Source organism: Mixophyes fleayi, chromosome 6, assembly GCF_038048845.1.
Source record: "Mixophyes fleayi isolate aMixFle1 chromosome 6, aMixFle1.hap1, whole genome shotgun sequence".
In the NCBI taxonomy this organism is placed as follows: Eukaryota; Metazoa; Chordata; class Amphibia; order Anura; family Limnodynastidae; genus Mixophyes; species Mixophyes fleayi.
Genome location: NC_134407.1, coordinates 30,010,285 through 30,033,276, shown reverse-complemented (window position 1 = coordinate 30,033,276; position 22,992 = coordinate 30,010,285). Strand labels below are relative to the sequence as shown.

The 22,992-nt window shown below is 39.0% G+C and overlaps 1 protein-coding gene across 1 annotated transcript in view; it reads right to left on the bottom strand.

Moving 5' to 3' along the window:
* Nucleotides 1–22,992, bottom strand: part of DNTT (DNA nucleotidylexotransferase) — a 230,303-nt gene that overhangs the window by 178,824 nt on the left and 28,487 nt on the right. The window contains exon 3 of the mRNA XM_075216179.1: nucleotides 10,700–10,816. Coding sequence (XP_075072280.1) covers nucleotides 10,700–10,816 — 117 coding nt within the window. The remainder of the gene's footprint in view (nucleotides 1–10,699; nucleotides 10,817–22,992) is intronic.

The window sequence follows — 22,992 nt, the reverse complement described above, 5'->3', positions numbered from 1 at the left end:
TGCACATAGTCGTGCAATGAAGACTTACTTTTTCATTTAAAGGCACGATCTTTCAAGTGTAGTGTTTGTAAGTCTAAGTCATATTATACTTTTGGTAAAATTGGTTTTTTTTGTTCCTCTTTATGTTAATTAATTAGTAATAGAATTAAAGTAGGAAATAGAATTAAATAGAATTAAAGTAGGAAATAGAGTGGTATAGAGTTGTAGTGTGGTATAGATAGAGTGGTCCACACAATATAATAATAAAACCCTCAACTGGTCTGAATTCCACCAAACAAGTATCTTGACTGCGTAGTGTGGTGGCCCCGGTACACAATTTGGTACCGAGGCCACAATATAATTAAAAAACCCTCCACGTGTCGGAATTCCACCAAACAAGTATCTGGACTGCATAGTGGGGTGGCCCCGGTACCCAATTTGATACCGGGGCCACAATACCTCCTCAAAACATGCTCCAGACAATTCGTCATTGACAGACCCCAGACAGACAGGGTCGTAGTGTTACTGTTTGACTTTGTAAACCCAAAAAAATGTCCCTGTTGCACTTGCACATAGTCGTGCAATCAAGACTGACTTTTTCATTTAAAGGCACGATCTTTCAAGTGTAGTGTTTGTAAGTCTAAGTCATATTATACTTTTGGTAAAATTGGTTTTTTTGGTTCCTCTTTATGGTAATTAATTAGTAATAGAATTAAAGTAGGAAATAGAATTAAATAGAATTAAAGTAGGAAATAGAGTGGTATAGAGTTGTAGTGTGGTATAGATAGAGTGGTCCACACAATATAATAATAAAACCCTCAACTGGTCTGAATTCCACCAAACAAGTATCTTGACTGCGTAGTGTGGTGGCCCCGGTACACAATTTGGTACCGAGGCCACAATATAATTAAAAAACCCTCCACGTGTCGGAATTCCACCAAACAAGTATCTGGACTGCATAGTGGGGTGGCCCCGGTACCCAATTTGATACCGGGGCCACAATACCTCCTCAAAACATGCTCCAGACAATTCGTCATTGACAGACCCCAGACAGACAGGGTCGTAGTGTTACTGTTTGACTTTGTAAACCCAAAAAAATGTCCCTGTTGCACTTGCACATAGTCGTGCAATCAAGACTGACTTTTTCATTTAAAGGCACGATCTTTCAAGTGTCAGAAAGAGAGAGAAGACACAGGAGAGGAGAGTTGTAGCTGGGGACCTGGGGTGGAAGCTCCCAGGCTCCCCCAGCATTGCCTGGAAGTCTGAGCGTGGTGACTGAGCCAGGGCAAGGAATGTGTGCCCTGGATGAGGGGGAGAACTCCATGCCACTATAGTGAACCCAAGAGAGAGGGGGACACTGCACATGGAAGAGGCCCTGGAGTGAGGGCTGCTACAAGAGGCATGGTAGCTGTAGTGTCAGATCCTGAGGCTGAGAGTACACAGAGTGACGTGTCAGAGCACAGGAGACATTATCCCCGCAGAGGAGGGATGAGCTGCAGTTGAGAGGTCTGCTGTTGAAATAGGACATGCACACTTTAACAAACCAATCATTTCAGCGACAGGGCCTACCAAACAACTTTGACTGAAATGATTGGTTTGTTTGGGCCCCCACACCAAAAAAGCTATTCATCTCTCCCTGTACAGACTAAACAGGCTCTACTGAGGCAAGATGTCGTCCTCATCCTCAACCTCTGATTCCTCTCCCCCTACAGTGTGTACTTCCTCCTCATCACACATTATCAATTCGTCCCCGCTGGACTCCACAACCACAGGTCCCTCTGTAGTATCTGGAGGGCAGTGCTGTACTTCATTGAGGAATTGATTATTCATTTTTATAAACATCATTTTTTCAACGTTGTGAGGAAGCAACCTCCTTCGCCGCTCACTGACCAGGTTCCCCGCTGCACTAAAAACTCTTTCCGAGTACACACTGGAGGGGGGACAACTCAGTTAAAAAATAGAGCCAGTTTGTACAGGGGCTTCCAAACTGCCTTTTGGAGTTCTACCACGTCACTACCTCTAGTTAATTTAGATTGCAAGGCTTGTAAATATAAATACTTTGAAGATAAAAAAAAGCAGGCTGCACAGACTGTGGAGCTAGAAAGTGAAATTAAATGGACCACGTTACTTTGGTGGCTATCTATGACCCCCCCCCCCCGCCCTACACTTGTAGTTGAATATAAATAAAGCAGCCTGCATAGACTGTAGAACTAGCAATTCAAATATACAAAGAAATGGACAAAGGCAGTTTGGTATCTGTCTGCATCAGATCCCCTCTCCACTAGGAGTAAAACAGAAAACTTTTCAGCCGTTATATAATCTAGAATATAAATAGAAATTGAGAAATGCAATTTGGTATCTGTCTGCATCATAATCATCAACATCCTCCTCAGCGCCAGCTACATCAATATCCTCCTCCCAGTGCACAACATTCACACCTTCATTAGCCAAATCTGTAACTGGACTGTGGGTGATCCTTCCAGCATATGCAGAGGGCGTGCTGCAAATGCTGGATGGAGTCACCTCTTCCCGTACAGTGATGGGAAGGTCAGGGTTCACAACCAACAACACCCTTGGACTCGCCTTGGGGATTTGTGATGTCATCTGTTTAGAAGGCAGAGTTCTTTGCTGTTTTGTTGTTGTTGCTGACAGCATAACTCTCTTAAATTTTTTGTAGGGGGGGGGAGGAGGGCTTTGATCCTTGGGTGAAGTTGGACCACTAGTCATGAACACGGGACAGGGCCTAAGCCGTTCCTTGCCACTACTTGTCGTAATTGGCATATTGCCAACTTTACGTTTCTCCTCAGATGATTTTAAGTTTCTTTTTTTGCTGTTTTTTGAGAACTTGGGCTTTTTGGATTTTACATGCCCTGTACTAGGAGATTGGGCATCGTGCTTGCCAGACGACGTTGATGGCATTTCATCGTCTATGTCATGACTAGTGGCAGCAGCTTCAGCATTAGGAGGAAGTGGGTCTTGATCTTTCCCTACTTTATCCTCCAAATTTTTGCTCTCCATTATATGTAGCACAAGATACTGCAGAATGTGTGAACTTGGTAATATTGCAGTACCAATGGACTTATAATGCTGGATTGGTTTTGCAAATTTGGTTATAATTATTATATATTTTTTTTTTTTTTTAATTTTTTATTTTTTTTTACTTTTTTTTTTTTTTTTACAAACTTGGGAATAATGGGGAAATAACTATGCCCTTAGAAGCACAGAGCACAGGACACAGCACCACTGGACTGAACAGGACACGGCACAGGACCCAGCAGCACTACGGAACTCAGCAGGACAGAGCACAGGACACAGCACCACTGGACTGATACTGCAGAATGTGTAAACTTTGTAATATTGCAGTACCACTGGACTTTTACTGCTGAATGTGTGAACTTGGTAATATTGCAGTACCAATGGGCTTATACTGCAGGATTGGTTGTGAAAATTTTGTGGTAATTAAAAAATATTAAAGTAGTTTTTGGTATTTTATAAAAAAAAAAATTTTTTATTTTTTTAAACACAGGGGAATATTGGGGAAATAACTATGCCCTTAGAAGCACAGAGCACAGGACACAGCACCACTGGACTGAACAGGACACAGCACAGGACCCAGCAGCACCACTGACCTCAGAAGGACAGAGCACAGCACACAGCACCACTGGACTGATACTGCAGAACACAGCACAGCACAGCACAGCACAGCACAGCACAGCACAGCACAGCACAGCACTAAACAGCACAGAACTAAACAGCACAGAACTAAACAGCACAGAACTAAACAGCACAGAACTAAACAGCACAGAGGACCACCTAACACACCCTCCCTCTACCCTGATCAATGCCCGAGTGAAGATGGCGGCGACTAGCGGGGAATTTATAGGATCCGAGTATCGCGAGATCCGACAACGGGATTATGAGTCAGAGCCTCAGTTTCACTTTTGAATTTGGCGCCAATACCCGGATCTGTCTCGGATCCGACTCGGATCCGCAACGTTCGGGTGGGCTCGGATTTCAGAAATCCGAGCGCGCTCATCCCTAAATATATATTGTATTTGCCAAATGTTATATCTATTATCGAAGTTCTATTAAACAATACAGACCTGAAACTGGAGACATGATAAATATTAATATTACCATATGATTAGTCAATTATTTTTTAGTACACAATACGTTTGTAACAATGGGAGCAGCACAATGATCCATTTTGGGTCCCCCGTTTAATTGTGTTGTTTAAAAAGAGATCAAATTGATGCATTGCAGTTATTTTATGTTGTATTTTTTTTTTAATTAAATCCAACATAGTATTTGAAATGCTCAAATTTTTTGAACCGGGTTAAAATTTGTTCAAAGTTTACCAGTTCAAATACCCTGAACAATCGACTATAGACGAGTTGGCTGTTCTTAGTCCACCTTTTACATTTGAGGATTGCCAATCGCAGTTAATGTTGGCTGGTCACAGTTCTCCTTCATATTAGTGTTTCTAACTTTTTTTAAAACACTATCTAAATAATATTTGTAATTAATAAAAAGATAACTTCACATTTATTTAAATGACCACCAACTATTTGGGTAATATCTTAGAGTATTAGGTGTTTCTGAAACAGCAATTGAGCATGCAGCAGCAGAAAACTGCATTTAATTGCATGGAAACCAGTTTCAAACAGCTCCTCAATTTATGGGTTCTCAAGTTGTGGCTCAAGTTCCCATTCACAGTTCACCTTATGTATTAGAGATTGCCATTCACATTTGAAGTTTGCTGTTTGCAGTCTGTGTTTGTATTGGGGCTTTTAACATTTTTTAATATTTGCAATTAATAAAAATGCATTTTAACAACTATTTTAAACCAAACTAAAATCACTACTCTTCTCAAAGTAAACCATTCATTATAGGTTGGCCATTCATGTTTGAGTTTTATCAGTCGCAATAAAAAAAAACCTGCAAAAATATTTTAAATTAAGCTCACACATGCGCCAATTTTCCTGCATGTATCAAACAATTAAGTGCACTGCAGAGAAGTACCAGACATTGGATACCAGGATTAGCTGAGAAGCACACGATGCTGGATACCAGGATTAGCTGAGAAGCACAGGATGCTGGATACCAGGATATACAGAGACGTACCAGACATTGGATACCAGGATTAGCTGAGAAGCACAGGATGCTGGATACCAGGATATATAGAGAAGTACCAGACACCAGATACCAGGATTAACCTGAGAAGCACAGGATGCTGGATACGAGGATATGCAGAGAAGTACCAGACACCAGATACCAGGATTAGCTGAGAAGCACAGGATGCTGGATACCAGGATATGCAGAGAAATACCGGACACTGGATACCAGGATTAGCTGAGAAGCACAGGATGCTGGATACCAGGATATGCAGAGAAGTACCAGACACCAGATACCAGGATTAGCTGAGAAGCACAGGATGCTGGCTACCAGGATATACAGAAAAGTACCAGACACCGGATACCCGGATTAGCTGAGAAGCACTGAATGCTGGATACCAGGATATGCAGAGAAATACCGGACACTGGATACCCGGATTAGCTGAGAAGCACAGGATACTAGATAACAGAATATACAGAGAATTACTGGACACTGGATACCAGGATTAATTGAGAAGCACAGGATGCTGGATACCAGGATATGCAGAGAATTACCGGACACTGGATACCAGGATTAGCTGAGAAGCACACGATGCTGGATACCAGGATATGCAGAGAATTACCGGACACTGGATACCAGGATTAGCTGAGAACCTCTGGATGCTGGATACCAGCATATTCTGGGTTCTTCCAACCCTTCTAAAGTTAAAATGGAATTAAATTTTGAATTGTACAGGACTGTGTTTATGTATCTGCTCAGCACTGAGTTTTGGCTCGCTTGCACAAACAACCAAACAGGGACGGTTTGGATGATGCTTCCCTTAAATAGGTGCTTCAGTCATAGCACCTGTGCTTACAGCAGAAAAAACTGCATTATATTTTGTGGAAAACTGGTTTTAACAATCCCTTTTGTATTGTCTATTTTGTAGACACTATTTCCAAAATCTACAGATTTTCCTATAATATTAATGTTCAGAGGCCCAATCTTAGGCACAGTAGCAATTACACAATTGCCAACGTCTAATGGATGAACATTTTGATACTTGTACCCATCATATTTTCTGCCTCATTCTATTACCGTAATGAGCCTGATCCCTTTCAAAATAAAAAAGTTGTGTTCATGTTTACAAATGAAGCTCAGTGCATTACTGTCATGTCCTTTTGTGTTGCCAAAGTCTCGCTCACCACAGAAAACATAAATGGGATATTGACATGTGGCACAAGTGTGAACAGCTGTCATTTCCTCAGGGCACACAGGACAGTTGAGTATTTTTAATCACCCCGCACTATAGGCTGCTCCAGCTGATGCCATCAACAAGGTTCTTTGTGTCCTGCTGCAGCTACTCGTTTTGGTAATGACATTCTTACAGCTGTAGAATTTTACAAACTATTTTTCTGTACTAATTGTATTAATAAGTGACCCATGTATCCCAGGACTTTTAATTCTAGTGTCACACCTGAAAAGGGAATTCCCACTTTGTGAAATTAAGAATTCTTTTTCCACTGGATGAAGTAACCGCAGATGGACCATTTCATACATTTGAGGCTAGATTTAACAAACGGTGGGTTTGAAAAAGTGGAGATGTTGCCTATGGCAACCAATCAGATTCTAGCAGTCATTTATTTAGTGCATTTTACAAAATGACAGCTAGAATCTGATTGGTTGCCATCACTTTTTCAAACCCGCAGTTTAGTAAATATACCCCTTGGTGTCCTCCATCCAGCTACAAAGCATATTTTCATCATCTCAGTTGTTTTTTTCAAAGCTTGGGCATTGGGATGACATGGCCTGCCAGGAACAATTTTGCACTCTGGTCACAGAATCATCACATGCTTTTGATTTTTATATATATTTTTTCTGTAATTGCTAATTTTTATTATGCATTTTTTTATTCATTTACATACCTATTCTTTTCTAATTATTTAGTCAAGTTATTATTCTATGTCAATTATTTAATTGTATTATTAATTACTTTTTTTTACCATGCAGCTCCTGTATTCATCCACTCCCACCAGCTCCCATAGTCTTTTGAAGAAGTTTCTTATTTAAGTCTCCTGGACAAAACCATGTTACAATGCAAGGGGTGAAAACTAGTTTTCTGTTTTGCACATAAGTTAAATACTGACTGTTTTTTCATGTAGCACACAAATATCAACTTTAAATTTCAGTGTACAAATAAGCTGTCAAGTATTTCTGTGCTACATGAAAAAACAGTCAGTATTTAACTTATGTGCAAAACAGAAAACTAGTTTTCACCCCTTGCATTGTAACATGGTTTTATCCAGGAGACTTAAATAAGATACTTCTTAATTTAAAATCCTTAATGAATCAGACCCCTTGACTGTATAGTCCACCTAGCACTCCAAGACAAAAAAGGTATAGAACAGCATTCTTGTAGTCTAACTAGATGAAGGATGCCTTGTTCACAGTGCATACAAATCTTTAAAGCTAGCTAAGTACATAACTGAACCTTTTATTGCACCTTTGTTGAGTTTGTTTCTCCTGGTTACCTGGGGAAACTATCTATCCCATTTAAGCAGCGTGAAGACATGCCTGACCCTTACAGCTTCACTCCACTGTGGTTGACAGCCCAACACTGGTGTATAAAACAATTTTGGACAGCATCACATATACATCGTCTAATTGCAGGGGAAAAAATATGTCTTCATATATCTGAAGAATGTAGTGCCCCCGGTATTCATAGAGTAATGCACACTCCTGGTGACAGCGGGGGAGGCCCTCAGTAGGGCGGTGCAACTTTGCAAGGTGATGGTTGGTGAAGTGGACAGACGCATTAACAAGAGGGGGCATGCCCAGCATTGCGGCGCAAAAGCACAGACAGTGAATGGCTGGCCAAGTCACATGTGGACCAGAGTCTTTCAAAGATTCTGGTTTCCCACGACTAGGGGATCGTGGTCTATACCATGCGGCATCCGTTATTTGGCCAGAGAAGTGCCTGCAGAGACAAAAAGTATTAACCCTCGATTAATCAGCTCAGGTCTTGGTTAACTTGTCCACCTGATTGACTGCGTATTAATTACAATTGTCACAAACAACTTTAACAGAAGAAAACTGCATCATTTACATAGATCACTCTTTGCTCATGCATCATCCTCCAGAACAGGCACCCAATATTCCAATGCTGAATAGTACTATTAGATTGCCTAGTAAAGTCAGGCCTCTATTTATTGAGAAATTGAGAAATGTGTAGATATATATATATATATATATATATATATATATATATATATATATATATGCTACATTGTTGTGTTATTGTAAATGCCTATTGTACCTGCTGTGCTGTTTTTATGATTGCATAGGGTTTAGTTCTGTGAACTGTATATTTGAATGCCATTTAAACCAAGGGCTATGTTTATTGATAATCCTATATCTGTGTTAAGCCTTGGAGTCCACAGGCTTTTAAAAAAACTGTATTTGGTTAGCCCTGTAGTAACGCTCAGTTGTCCCTTTGTCTGTGTACTTCTGGGGAAACGCTTGCCTCTCTGCCCTGGTGTGGGTCTTATCGAGTCTGGTCAAAGTCAATGCAAAGCACAAAAATCAGAGAAAGAAGAGTCCGTAGGTCCACGCTACCCAAAGGTACGAACCATCTTAACCTATACACTTGTGCCCATACCATCACCCCTGAGCCATCACACAACCTTTGCAGGCTCTTCCAACCTTTCGAAAGCTCTTTCCTGTCTCTTTCTCATCATCATTTTACACACATACAATAGAGTAATTGAGTCTGGAACATCAATATCACTAATGGTATGACCTTATACCAGTATCTATGCTAGCTGCAATTGCTAGCTCATGACTACCAAATTATGTGTTACTATACATAATTGTATACATGTATCTGTTAATATGATTATTACATTCCTATATGTCATATCTGTAAGATTTACACCATATCTGTGAGATGTACACCTTGGGCCTGATTCATTAAGGAAAGTAAAGAAAAAATGAGTAACTTTGCACCTGTGCAAAACCATGTTCCATTGGAGGGAGAGTTAAATTTAAAATGTGGGGACAGATTTATAGTTGGGGTAGGGCATGTCCTAGATCAACTTTAAATTTCAGTGTAAAAATAAAGCTATCGAATATTTGTGTGCTACATGTAAAAACAGGCAGTTTTTAACTTATGTGCAAAATAATAAACTAATATATACCCCTTGCACTGTAACATGGTTTTGTCCAGGAGAAAACTTACTCATCTTTTTGCCTTACTTTCCTTAATGAATCATGCCCCATATCTGCAAGATGTACACCATATCTGTAAGATGGTTATACAGCACTACGGAATCAGTAATGCCCTATAAATGGACGACGACGACAATGAGGTTGATGACCTGGAATAAGACATATACTGTACACTAGATTTAAAATAAATGAGTTTCTTGATGGCAAAAATTACTTAAAGGTGCCATTAAGGGATAGAACAAACTGCCATTTACGCATGGAACTATTTTTCAAATAATTTATAAACTCTACTTAAAAAATACTCGCACCTTCTGAAATTATTTAATAATGAATTAAAGCAACAACAATGCAGCATGCAGTTGTCTTGAACTACTTTGTGCACAGTGCTGTCATATTCTAAAATACAACTGAATAATAAAATAAATTGCTTTGGGTGCATTTATACACAGCACTAGAGGACAGGGAAATTGGTCTTGTCCCTGAAAATATGTACTTATTTGTGAAACAAGTTATGCGTGTTATGACCCCAATATCGCACTACACAGAATGTGTCCGGCTTTGCATAACAAGCATAGACTACTTAGCTACAGTCTTGCCAAAGCCTGAAAAATAGGAAGCCTTAAAGTAGTAATCTTACAGATTATCAACAGCGGAACCATTGCCTTTCCCAAGAACTCAATAACAGTCAAATGCGTTAGAGTTGTAATAAATATATGTTCGAAAATACACAGTATTTGATGTCACAAGATTGGAACATCACCTATGGATTTAAAGTATAACTAAATGTGGCATTGCCGTCAAGACGGACAGAAGGGAACATTATGTTTTAAATTTAATTTGAAAAGTTGATGTACTAGGAGCGAGTACTCAAAGAATCGAGCAAAGCAAATATCTATGTAACTTTCAAATTGATATGATTGTAGAATAATCCTTTTAAAATACATGTTGCATTCAATACGAAAAAAAAAACCCTGTGGTGGAAGTACCCATAAATCATTTTTGCTATTGATTCGCAAGTTTTTGTAAAATCCATCCCAGAATAGCTTTATGCACTTAAATGGAAAATTTCTGTCCCTGACAGCAGGGGCTGGCTGGCAGATTTTAGCCCGGCGGGTGAAACTTGTCTCAGCAGCCTATTAGGAATATTTTAAAAGTATAACAATGCAGGTAGCCCAGTCACGCAGCCCAAAGTAGCCCATTATGGTACCGGCCAAGGGGCCAGCCAGCCCCTGCCTGACAGTACCAGTCACAGGTGAGCCATGGCTTATAAAATCACAAAGTAATTCTATTTCAGCGGCACAAAACTGACCTCAGAGTTCACATTGTTTTCCACTCTACTGGCTGCTGTATCATTATTTTAGCAAGCAGTCTTGATGCCTATGTAGCCAATAATTATTACCGTGAATATTCTGTTGATGTCTTGTAGCGGTGTACGTCTCTGACACGCGTATGGAGACACGCGGACACATGATGAAGAGAGTGGCATATTGAAACTGGCAGAACAATCTTCTTGTACCTGTAGTGAAAAATACATATAAGGACAACAGCGATGTTAGAAAAATCAAATGTTTTATTCCACTTCCCCTACTTCAACTGGAATTCACAGATGCCTGGTTTACACTTATCACAGAATGAATTGTGCATGAATCTGTTAAAAGAATAGGCATTTGTAATACAATTATTATTCCCATGGTCTAAGATAAGAGGTTAACAATTTTATGCTATTAGCTTCATGTGTGTGGTAGCACAATCAGTAGTGATTGCTCTTAAAAAGATTTATGTTGAAGCTTTTGAAAGGAGACATATGATCAATGGTAAAACTAATGATGACAAATTAGTACATGCAAGTAACAATTTTTAACAGTGTGTTATTTTTCAGATTACTGGAATGCATTTGTTATATGAACAGTTTGGAGTTGACGTTGCCTTTGCTTTTGGAAAGAAATCACCATCTCTTTGGTGGTGGGTTTCATTACTTCCTTTGGGAGTCTAGCGGGCCCATGATCCTCTAACAAAAATCACATCTGCCCCCTATATAAATATTCAAACCCCTTGCTGTGTGTCAGATGTGATACAGTAAAAGAAGGAACATCCAGGCTCGTCCTAGATTCCCAAAGTGTGTTGGATATAGGTGGGGAAGAGGAACTGTATGGTGACCCAGAATTTTATTATCTCAATCTACTACCCCCATTGTGCATGGTGCCATGTTTTGTCGCAGTAAACAACCAACCCTAAGCCTGGTTCTGGGGTATTAACTCAGGAGTAAGCACTGTCCCCAGCCTAGCACTATGGTCTTTATACCCTCATCCCTGAGAGCCCTCCCTTCCTCATACACTTAGACGTTGGTTGCCTATTCTAGTCTAAAGACCCCTGACCTGTATCATTACATAAACAATTTAATATAATATATGAATGCGGAGATCAAACTTGTGCATTCAGCTCATTATTAAATTACTACATACACAAATACATATATAAATTACTAAACCAAATAGTACCATGGATATTGTGTTAATGTGCAAATTATATGCAAATGATACGTCTGAAAATAAGCCTACTTGAGACACCAAAGACTTGAATCGGCAGCATCTGCGCTGGCCGCCCTCAGCACTCCCTTACTGTACATTGCCTATGTTTGTCCGCCCCTTTGCACACGTTCTACCATTCAAGTTGTAGGCAGTAGTAAGTGTCATTTGCATTCAGACATGAATTGCATGCAATTGTGTTCATTGGTGTAAATTCCATTTCTCATCATGCACAGACACAGTATTTCACGTAAGACAAGGCACGTAAACGGACTTACGACCGAAAATGCATCAGACCCTATATGTGTGTAGGTGTGTGCACGTTTTAGTATAGAGTATTTGTTCTTTACTATATGTTGTCTTTTTTTAATGTTGTAAAATAATTTATGTTAGTGCAGTGTTTTGCTGCTTCACTGTAGTGTATTTTGGTGCCGTGTGTGTGGGCTGTTATAGATATTCGCCTTATGCTTGGCACCACCTTGTGACGCAATGTTACTTAAGTTTTGCCTGTACCTGTGACCTGGATTGTTGTGATTAACATGACTACTGTTAACTAGCATTCTGTGTCTGTCCTCATTACATGCATCTGAAACATGGTGTCAGAAGTTATCTAGCCCACAAATTATGCTGCATAATAATTTGCAACTTTCCAGAGAGTGATAAGCTCTGTGACGGCAAGAAAAGGACAAGGATTATGTGAATATTAGTCATACTGAAAATCCCTTCCAGTGAGACTAAGTTGAAGAGAGAGTACATTATTATGGTGACTACTAATAGTAATCCTCCCCCTAGTTGGGAAGCAGCTGAGTGGCAATTTGAGTAACTGGAAGAAGAACGGAGTTTGAATATTTTGACTTTTCCGCAAGACTGGACAACAAGCCCAGATGAGTTGCAGTCCACCAATGCTAAGGAGGGTGTAGTCATGTTTATAGCCACAACCTGAACTTTACAGAGAGACGACAAAAGCAATCTTAGATGCGCCAGAGATATAGTTCAAACCTGCAAAAAATGTGATCTATGAACAGTACATTTTTGCTGCTGAAAACAAGAAGAAGGTGAGCCATCGACAACTTTGTTACTTGACTAAGAGAGAAGGCAGCAACATGTGAGTACAGCACATTAAAAGATGTACTTATACAAGACAAATTAACAATGGGAATAAACAATGAGAGTACATGCCTCTGTGTCTTAAAGGAACGGAGCATATCCTTGACAGCAGGTATTAATGTGTGTTGCAACAGAGCTCACTGAGAATGAGAGAAAGGAACAGACAGCAGATTGACTATGTCAATTCTTCAGAAAAACTACAGCACAGGTGACTCGGTCAACAAACAACAGCATAAGAAACTGGACAAGAGTTCACCAGCAGCCAAACACACAACATGCTAATACTGTGGCAAAATGCACAGATGGCAGAAAGAGCAGTGCCCAGTGCATGGGAAAACCTATAGATTTCGTGGCATTACAAATAATTTGTTAAGCGTGTTTGTTATGCAAGAGATAGAATTCAGCAGGGAAAGTACATATTTTAGAAGAAACGACTCCAGTTGACGCAGACCTCCAAAGTGCTGAGGTGATTTACTCAAGAGAATGCATTGGTACTATAGGATCAGCAGGCCAAAAGTAAATGAAATAATAAGAGGCAACCATGCCCTGATGAGTCTGAGAGACAAGATGAATCTAGTATCTAGAACCCGACTAAGGCCAAGTGATACCAAACTTAAGCCGTATTCTGGAGACCTAATGAAATCATTGGGATGGTTCCGATATAATGCGCTGTTCATGGATGTAGACACATGCTCACCTTCAAACGTTATCTGTCCAGCCACTGACAAAAGCTCAGCTAATTAATGCCTATGATGATGTGTTCAAGGGCCAGTGGAGTCTGTCCTTTGCTCGAATTCAATATTTTGAACTTGACCAAAGTATCCCACCATTTGGTGTGCCCCACGCAACATGCCCAGAGTGAAAGCTCTACTTGATCAACCCAAAAGTAAATGCTCTACTTGAACAGCATGAAGCAGACAGCCATATTGCACCGATGCCAGACTCAACTGACTGGATAAGCTACATGTCAGGGTTCTCAAGGTAAGACCATGGAGAGAAAATAGGTGAACAAAGTGGTTTTATTAGAGACACAGGTAATACAGGTTCAGGATGCAATAACTGGTAAGGCAGTAATATAACCACAGATCTTAACAGCGGAATAGGCAATACTGTAAAGCAATGGTGAGAAGTAGTAGTCTGCGGATTGCAGAGTTGGATATCCCTGGAAAGGTGGAGAGATGAGTAGCCTGCGGGTTGCAGGGTTGGATACCTCTGGAAAGGTGGTAAGATGAGTAGCCTGCGGGTTGCAGGATTGAATACCTCTGGAAAGGTGGAGAGATGAGTAGTCTGCAGGTTGCAGGGTTGGATACCTCTGGAAAGATGGAGAGACCGTTAGCCTGCGGGTTGCAGGGTTGGATACCTCTGGAAAGGCGGTGAGATGAGTAGTCTTGTGGGTTGCAGGGTTGGATACCTCTGGAAAGATGGAGAGACCGTTAGCCTGCGGGTTGCAGGGTTGGATACCTCTGGAAAGGCGGTGAGATGAGTAGTCTTGTGGGTTGCAGGGTTGGATACCTCTGGAAAGGAGAGAGACAAGTTGCCTGCAGAAGGAATACTATACGTCTAAGGGGGATACTCAGGAGTTCGTGTCTTTCATAAAGAGAAGGTTAATCACCTTTCCATTAGATATACATGAGGAAGAATTCATATTAGTTAGAGCACATGAGGTCTTACCCTGTCTAGGCCAAAGGACTGCCTAAAGCAAATACATTTCTGCCCTATAAAATAAAACTAGAATTCAGGGGCAGAAGAGAAACACTATAATGTAAAGATATTATGTAGCTTCCAGATTTCTCAGTCAGACACTGTTTTCAGGGATAGACAGAAGCCCTCAGAAAGTAAAACATCAGATATAGATGAGGCTACCCAGTAAATTTAATAATCAGTCTAAAAAAAAAACAATTCATGATGGAATGATACCAAGAAGCGAGGAAACTTATGGGAATTTCCAATACCAGAGAAGGATCTATGGAGCCCACAAGAAAGAATAACATTTCAGCACCCTTGAGTCACAGTCGCCAACAGAATGCAAAAGAGACTGCAAGTCACAAAGATAAGGAATCCTGAAATAAGAGAAGAGGTTCTCTTGTGACACATTAGGGTTATCTTCTAACCCTAATACCAAGATCAAAACTAGTTAATCAGAAGATGCCATATGCCACACAGTCTTTCTGGACACTTAAGCATATCATTATATAATCTTATACGTATAAAATGCTGTCAATAAACAGACAAGGTCTAAAATATTAACAAACCTCTAAGTCACTTTCCCCCCTGCTCTCAAGTTCTCTCTCCACTGTAAAAATGAAGGTTAGAAAAACGCCCTTACTGTATATTACCTACACTTGTCCACCTCTTCCTTCCCTTGTGGATGCAAAAGTGTAATTTGTGTTTGAACATGAATTGGAAGCAAATACGTTCACAGGCGTATAGTCTGTTTCTTAGCATGCGCAGAGTAATTTCACGCTAAGTTACGGCACGCAATGGTACTTATGTCAGAAGATAAATCAGGTCCAATATGTGTTAACTGACAACTAGACCTTCTGCTAGTTTTTGTGGGATCAACGCAGAGAAGGTGTCCAATGGGGTCAATCGGGAACTTCTTAACAAAGTTCTGTATAAATGTAGCTTTACAACACAGTTGATCAAATATGTAAAAGTCTTGTATACATGCCTAACAGCTAGAATTAGAGCAAAAGGGGATCCTCACTAACCAATGGACCAAGACTAGGGTGCCCCCTGTCTCCATTAATATTCATATTGACCATGGAGGTATTAGCTTTAGCTATTAGACAAAAAGATGAGATTTCAGGTATTAAATACCATAAAATTGCACTATTTGCAGACAACACCCTACTAATACTAAAGAACCAACGGAAATCCATAACATAGCACCAAAATGAACTAGCGAGGTTCAGAAAAGTGTCAATGCAACAAAAATGGAATAATGGGTATATCTTTGACCCTTGAGACACAAAAACATTGTAGGATAATTTCCCTTTTAAATAGATAAATACTAATTTTCCTCAATTAGATCTTAAACTAGCACCAAACACAACTTTTCTATTTAACAGAACTATGTGCCATTGCTATCTGAAATGCAAAAACATCTGGGTCAAGGGTTTACACCATGGATATCTTGGGTAGGAAGGATAAACTTAAAGAAAATGTCAGTCTTGACAAAAATTCTATTCCAAACGTTCCTTTTCTGGAACCCAAAATATTATTTAGGTCCATTAGAAAAAAATCATGTCCTACTTCATCTGGGATAGTGCCCTCCCAGAGTAAGTTAAGAACCCTATCAGTCTTAAAGACCAGGGGGTAAATGTATCAATATGCGGGTTCTTAAACACCCGCGTGTTCAGCCTCTTCCGCGATTAAATTTCAAGCGGCACTGCATTGTAAAGGGAAGTTAACCCTTTACAATGCAGCGCCGCTTGAAATTTAATCGTGGAAGAGGCTGAACACGCGGGTGTTGAAGAACCTGCATATTGATACATTTACCCCCAGAGGTGTCTTAGGCCTTTCAAACATTCAAAAAAATATTATTTTGCCACGGTACTGAGGGGAAATGGATAAAGACAAGTAGCTTAAACTGATACTAACTTTACAGAACTGGAAAAAGCATTTTTGTGGAAAAGTAGACATTAGGTCACTACCATGAATAGAAAAAGACTTCAGACGACAACGATTAAATTTCACTCTATGATTAGCCCAGTCCTCAAGATATGCGAAAATACCAAAATAAGGTATATTGTCCACAGAAACCTCACCACTTGCCCCGATAGGACTAAGCCCTGCATAAATGGTGGCTATTTTGCTTTCTGGAATCAGGGTAATAATCTGAGAATACGCCATTTATCTACATAAGACACTTAACAACCCTTTAAAACCCTGTTACATAAATGGAAACACAACCATAAATATTTGAAATGTGTACAATGTATTTATTTTATTGATTATCTAAGACAAAACAAGATGGTTAAGAGAGACTTAACATATTTTGAGAAAGTAGTTGCCAATTACCTGAGAAATAAACTGAAAATATTCATTTTTTATAAAGTGATTAGTGAATCATTTCGAGCCACAATTTTAAACAACATTAGAAGATGGGATAGAGAACTAAACAAACAGATACATGGGGGTAAATGTATGAATCTCCGGATTCTTCATCTCCGGCGTGTTCAGTCTCTTCAGCGCTTAAATTTTACAATGCAGCGCCGCTTTAAATTTAAGCGCTGAAGAGGCTGAACACGCCGGAGATGAAGAATCCGGAGATTCATACATTTACCCCATGGTTGCCTTCAGAAACTGTAAGGCCCAGTACAAATGAAACAGGCAGGGCCCCCCCTCCCTCATAAATGACTTTGGCGCACCCACATCTTCTGTCTCCCTTTACTTCAATAACTTATTATTATGTGCATATAGTACACCTAGAGATGGTAAATATATTGTAAAGTAATAATGTTGTCTCAGATTTGTACCTAAACAGGTTCCTGTAACTATAGATGTCCCCAAGATTAATATTACATGAGGAATAGTCATCTAGATGTTCCATGGATAGTCCCCTTATGTTAAATCATTCTGTACAGTATAAGGTGAGTGATATTAAATAGTCATTAAGGTAAAAAATAAAGTGACGTGTAGGTTAGGAGCATAATATATGCAATATTCAAGATAAAATGCATGTGAGTGAATATAAATTGAGTGACAAACGATGAGTGAAACAGGTGAATCCAACATATAAAAAAAATTAGTGACAGGATGGATAGGATGAAAATAATACCAATAAATCTTTTTATATTATTATTAAAGTTACTTCAGTAAAGTTTTCAGTCACTTTAATAATTAACATACTTTATACCAATGGATTTCATACAATCATACTTACTGTTAAGATACTTAGGGCTAGATTTACTAAACTGCGGGTTTGAAAAAGTGGAGATGTTGCCTATAGCAACCAATCAGATTCTAGCTGTCATTTATTTAGTGCACTCTACAAAATGACAGCTAAAATCTGATTGGTTGCTATAGGCAACATCTCCACTTTTTCAAACCCGCCGTTTAGTAAATATACCCCTTTGAGTGCAATACACATGCCGTATATTTATTATTAAAAAGTAAATCTCCACACATTATGCACTAGGTAGCATAACAAGATATGTGAATGCATTATTCTTTATCTTTAGACAATAACCCAGATGATAGGTTTATAAGACCACATGACCAGTGTGGTTACTAACAACGTTGTTATGTATGATGCTACAAACGCGGGTGATGCTACAAACGCGGGAGGATCTAGGATATTATATTACAACTTCGTTAGTTACTAATACTATCCTTATACATGATAAGTCATCATTAAAATAAGCCACCTTTTAAGAAAGTTTTATTCGGGTGAAATAGCCTTATAAATGTTAACAATTATTTCCAGCGCCTACGGATATTCCTATCCTGAGTTAACAACCCTGATGATCGGCAGACCCGATCACATGACCAATAGGGTTGCTAACAATGTTGCCATGTGACATCATCAAGAGTGGGAGGTTCTCTCCCTATAAAAGACCAATTAACTTCTACCTCGGCTTGCCTTGACAAACCCTTATAGCGAAACGCACGTCGGCGAACGCTGAGCTCGCTGCTCTCACAATCTAGACCATTAATACTAACAGACCAGCTATTTAGAGAACGTACTTATAGGCAGCTATAGAATGACCTTAATCTAATAAGATTAGTTCTCCTGTAGATCCCGCAAGATATAGGGATCCCTTATATTATACCTAAGCCATAGTATACCCATCCTGTGTGAATGCTACTTATTGAGTGAGGCGAATGAACACACACTCTCTAGTATACCAAGTACCAAAAGTGGGGGGAGAAAATGGGAATGATTGGGGGACCAAACAAAGCCCCATAAATGTCCTGGCTCTCTCCCCTAGCTAGTACCACCCTTTATGTGTCTCCCCCTTCTCTTTAGGTTGTTAGCTCTCAGGAGTAGGGCCTTCTTTCCTTGTGTGCTCCTTCTACTGTTCCTTCACCCTCTGTACCTCTTGGCCTGCTTCCCTAGCCCTGTTTTCCCTGTTTTATTAATATTCGGCCTTCTTGCTGATTTCTACCATCCCTTTCACTATCTGTCAGATATAATCTGATTTGCTTTACCCTGTCACCTGTGTTTGTATATATTTGTGTATCATGTTGTGTCTTCGTTCTGTTTTCTGTATATGTAATGTACGGCGCTGCGGACCCTTTGTGGTGCCTTATAAGTCAAAGATAATAATAATAATAATAATAAATAAAGAATGGTAATAATAAACTAATATATAAGAAATTAAGAAAACAATATTATCTATAGAACTGTTAGGAGAAATATTATCCACAGAATACTGAATCTATATATATAGACTATTATAATAATACATTATTGGGGTCAAACCTTTTTATTTTTATTTTTCATCGGTTGCAAGTGGCATTAGATCACTGGTCTCTTTATAAAGTGAGGTCTGTGTAAATCAGTAATGTTGATATTATAATATAAGAAAAATATTGAGCAGCGTCGTGGCTAGGTAGTTCTTTACTACCTATCTTAACAGTCTATAATTTTCTATGCAATTACTTCTCATATTCAACTTTTAATATTTCGCTACAAGTCCTTTGATGGACCTAATTTTTGGTTATAGATTTTAAGAATAATTAATAAAATTATAAGTTTTAAAGGTTAATGACCATTTGAGTGCCTCATCTTTTGAACACACTTTTCTCTTTCTTTTTCTTGGACAATATTGACTCTGATACAGTGTGTGAGTGCAACCTCTACTAAATGTTATAGGAGAATATCCGCTAATTATATATATATATATATATATATATATATATATATATATATATATATATATATATATATATAGGGAGTAATAATGGTCCACTTGGTGCGGTGCAATACAGCTAAGTAACTATAATACAGAAATGGAAGTTGCTCAATCAATTTATAGGTTCACTGCAGTTGCTAGAAAGAGTGGGGTTAAAAATACAGGGACACATTTCTTTTGGATTTTTCTCTGTTTATGAGGCACGTTTGGTATCACTAGCTGATGGGGAGTGCTGGTCCTCTATTGCCATTTGGAGGCTTTTGGGGTACCTCTTGATATGTTAGCTCTCAATTTAAAAATATATTACAGATAAAAAAGAGGGAGTAATTGCAGCGCCACTGATTTTCCAACATATAACAGAAAATATTACTAAAACTGACTTAGCAGTATCCATAACATTCACAGACTGTAAGAGATGTTCAAAATCACGATCTATTGAAAATGAACTTACAGTAGCGGTGAAACTGGCATTCCCGTAGCGGTTACTTGTAAGAAACACCGTCTTAATTTCTCGGGAGTGTTCTTTATAAGTCCCCGTATGTCCCGGATATGCAGCTACTGGTTACTGACGAAGTATGTCCTATCTTCTCCTCTCAGCCGCAAATCGGAGGGAAAGAAAGGAATATGCTGGTGTAGTATGTATAAACAGATAATTGTTCTAAAAACATAAAAGACCGGGATACAATTGCCCGTACCAGATGATGTGTAGGTAGCAATCGCAGAGAAATCAGGTAAAATACAAGATGGCCCAACGATATGCCCCAAGATGTTATAATCACCAAATGGAAATGCTGAGCAATCGATATCACCGTCCACACTGAGCCAACGCGCTTCGACTTTACAAAGTCTTTTTCACCTTGAAATTACTACTAATTTATCTTTGTATATATGTGGGAGTACTGCAGAAAAATACAAAAATATAATGTCACTATTTTAATGTTTTAGATACCCACACAATGTTGGTGCTCTTGGTGTCCTCCTTCACTTAATAGTAGCGCCATCCCTGGACGTTTCATCATCACATAATTTGTAGAGCTTAATAGATATTTCTGAATAAAAGTGACATATATGATTGAATAAAATACTTCTTAGCAACAAGTTTGAAAGTTGATTTAATTTAAAGCACTTTGTATTCTCTGTAAATTTTGCTAAAGTTGGTTTAATCATGTAGAAAATCATGAAGGTAGAACCTTATAAATGAATGAAAAATAAATGGATGAAAAATAACAAAAGGCCCTTAAGGAGCACTTTAGATGTCAGTAATATAGTGTATTAGAGAAATTACTCATAGCTACATGCTGCTTGAGTGCAAGCAGAACAATGAAAATTTGGTGAGTATCAAATAATACATACAAATGTGCACAGATCCTGAGAAAAACGAAATAAAATTATAGCAAGTCTACCCTTCAGAAATAATAGATTTTCAGCCGAGGAAAATAATGGCAGGTAATGTGGCGGTAAATAAAAGGTGACCTTTAAAAATAGAGAGTGCAAATTAAAATATATTTATTCCATAATGCCAGGGTCATAATTAAGACGCAAAGTCTTACAACTGTCCTACATTGTGCATGCACTGCAAATATCATTCTGATCTGTCAGATAAAAAATGTAGACGTGTGAAGCAATCATTTGTTTTTTTTTAGATTATCTGATTAAAATCATGAGATTTGAAGCTATCGGATTGTAATGTATGCTTCAAATGTATGGTGATGTGACAGAAATGCAATTGTTTGTTTAGAAAGAAAAATATATTAATGCGTGTGTAGCCAGATAAACGTGGATATTAAGACACCTGGTGGTATATTTACTAAACTGCGGTTTTGAAAAAGTGGAGATGTTGCCTATAGCAACCAGATTCTAGCTGTCATTTATTTAGTACATTCTACAAAATGACAGCTAGCATCTGATTGGTTGCTATAGGCAACATCTCCACTTTTCCAAACCCGTTTAGTAAATACACCCCCTGGAATAATTTGAGCACAGAGAACATTCTTGTCTCTTTGCCTCACTTTTGCTTGAAAATTGTAGAATTTCGTCTTGGGTGGAGTTTTATATGGAATTCACTAGCGTGTGATAAAAAGACAAAAGTTGTATGTAACTCGTGTGGGGTGGAACGAAACTCTTGTGCTCATGAGAGACCCACCTATTTCTTAAGATATGCTATTTCTCAGATATCTAATTCAGTTGCCAGCTCCTATGCATTGTATTCCCTAATCTACTGTTTCTTTCAACATAGATTACTTATGCATTTTGTTATTGGGAAACCTATTATTGTATTGTGTATTTATAAATGTAATATTATTGGGATGACATGCAGGGCCTGATTCACTAAGAAAAGTAAAGCAAAAAAAGGAGTAACTTTGCACCTTGGCAAAACCATGTTGCATTGAAGGGGGAGGTCAGTTTAAAATGTAATGGCAGAATTATAGTTGGGGTAGGGCAACTAAAACAACTTTCAACTTCAGTGTAAACATAAAGCTATCAAGTATTTTTGAGTTACATGAAAAAACAGCCAGTATTTAACTTATGTGCAAAATAATAAACTAATTTGCACCCCTTGCATTATAACATGGTTTGTCCAGGAGAAAACTTTGTTGTGCCCCAGATTCCTATTTTGCCACAGAGTATTGCCCCCAGTTCATACTATGCCACAGTAGTGCCCCAATTCCCATTGCCATGCATAAATGCCCCTGATTCATATTATGCCACATAGTTGTTCCCCCAGTTCAGTTTCAAATATATGTAGCCAGCTGCATGTGCGACACACCTCTTGCCGGCACACAGATTCTCAGTTCCGCAACGGAACCTGGGAGGATCGGCGCAGCAGATACATTTCATACGTCTTCAGTTTTACTGAAAGCAGATTCAATGTACCAGATTACACTGCGCTGCATGCCATGTCTGGCACGCATGCTGTAGGTTGTCGACCCCTAAATTGAACAGTGGGGGCCTCTTCTGAGCACGCCCCAATCTGCACATGCACCGGTCACGCATATGCTCAGAACTGGTCTCTGTGACGATGCAAGACACTCCGTCAAATTTTGCTATGGGGAATGGCATGCAGGATGTAGCTTGTGTGAATTATTTTATCAAGTATTGTAGCTTTGTCATACTCAAGCCATGTGACAAGTAAGCACTGTGTCATCATATGCTTTACGTCTAAGCTTCTCCACACAACACTGAGAATCCCAGGTTTG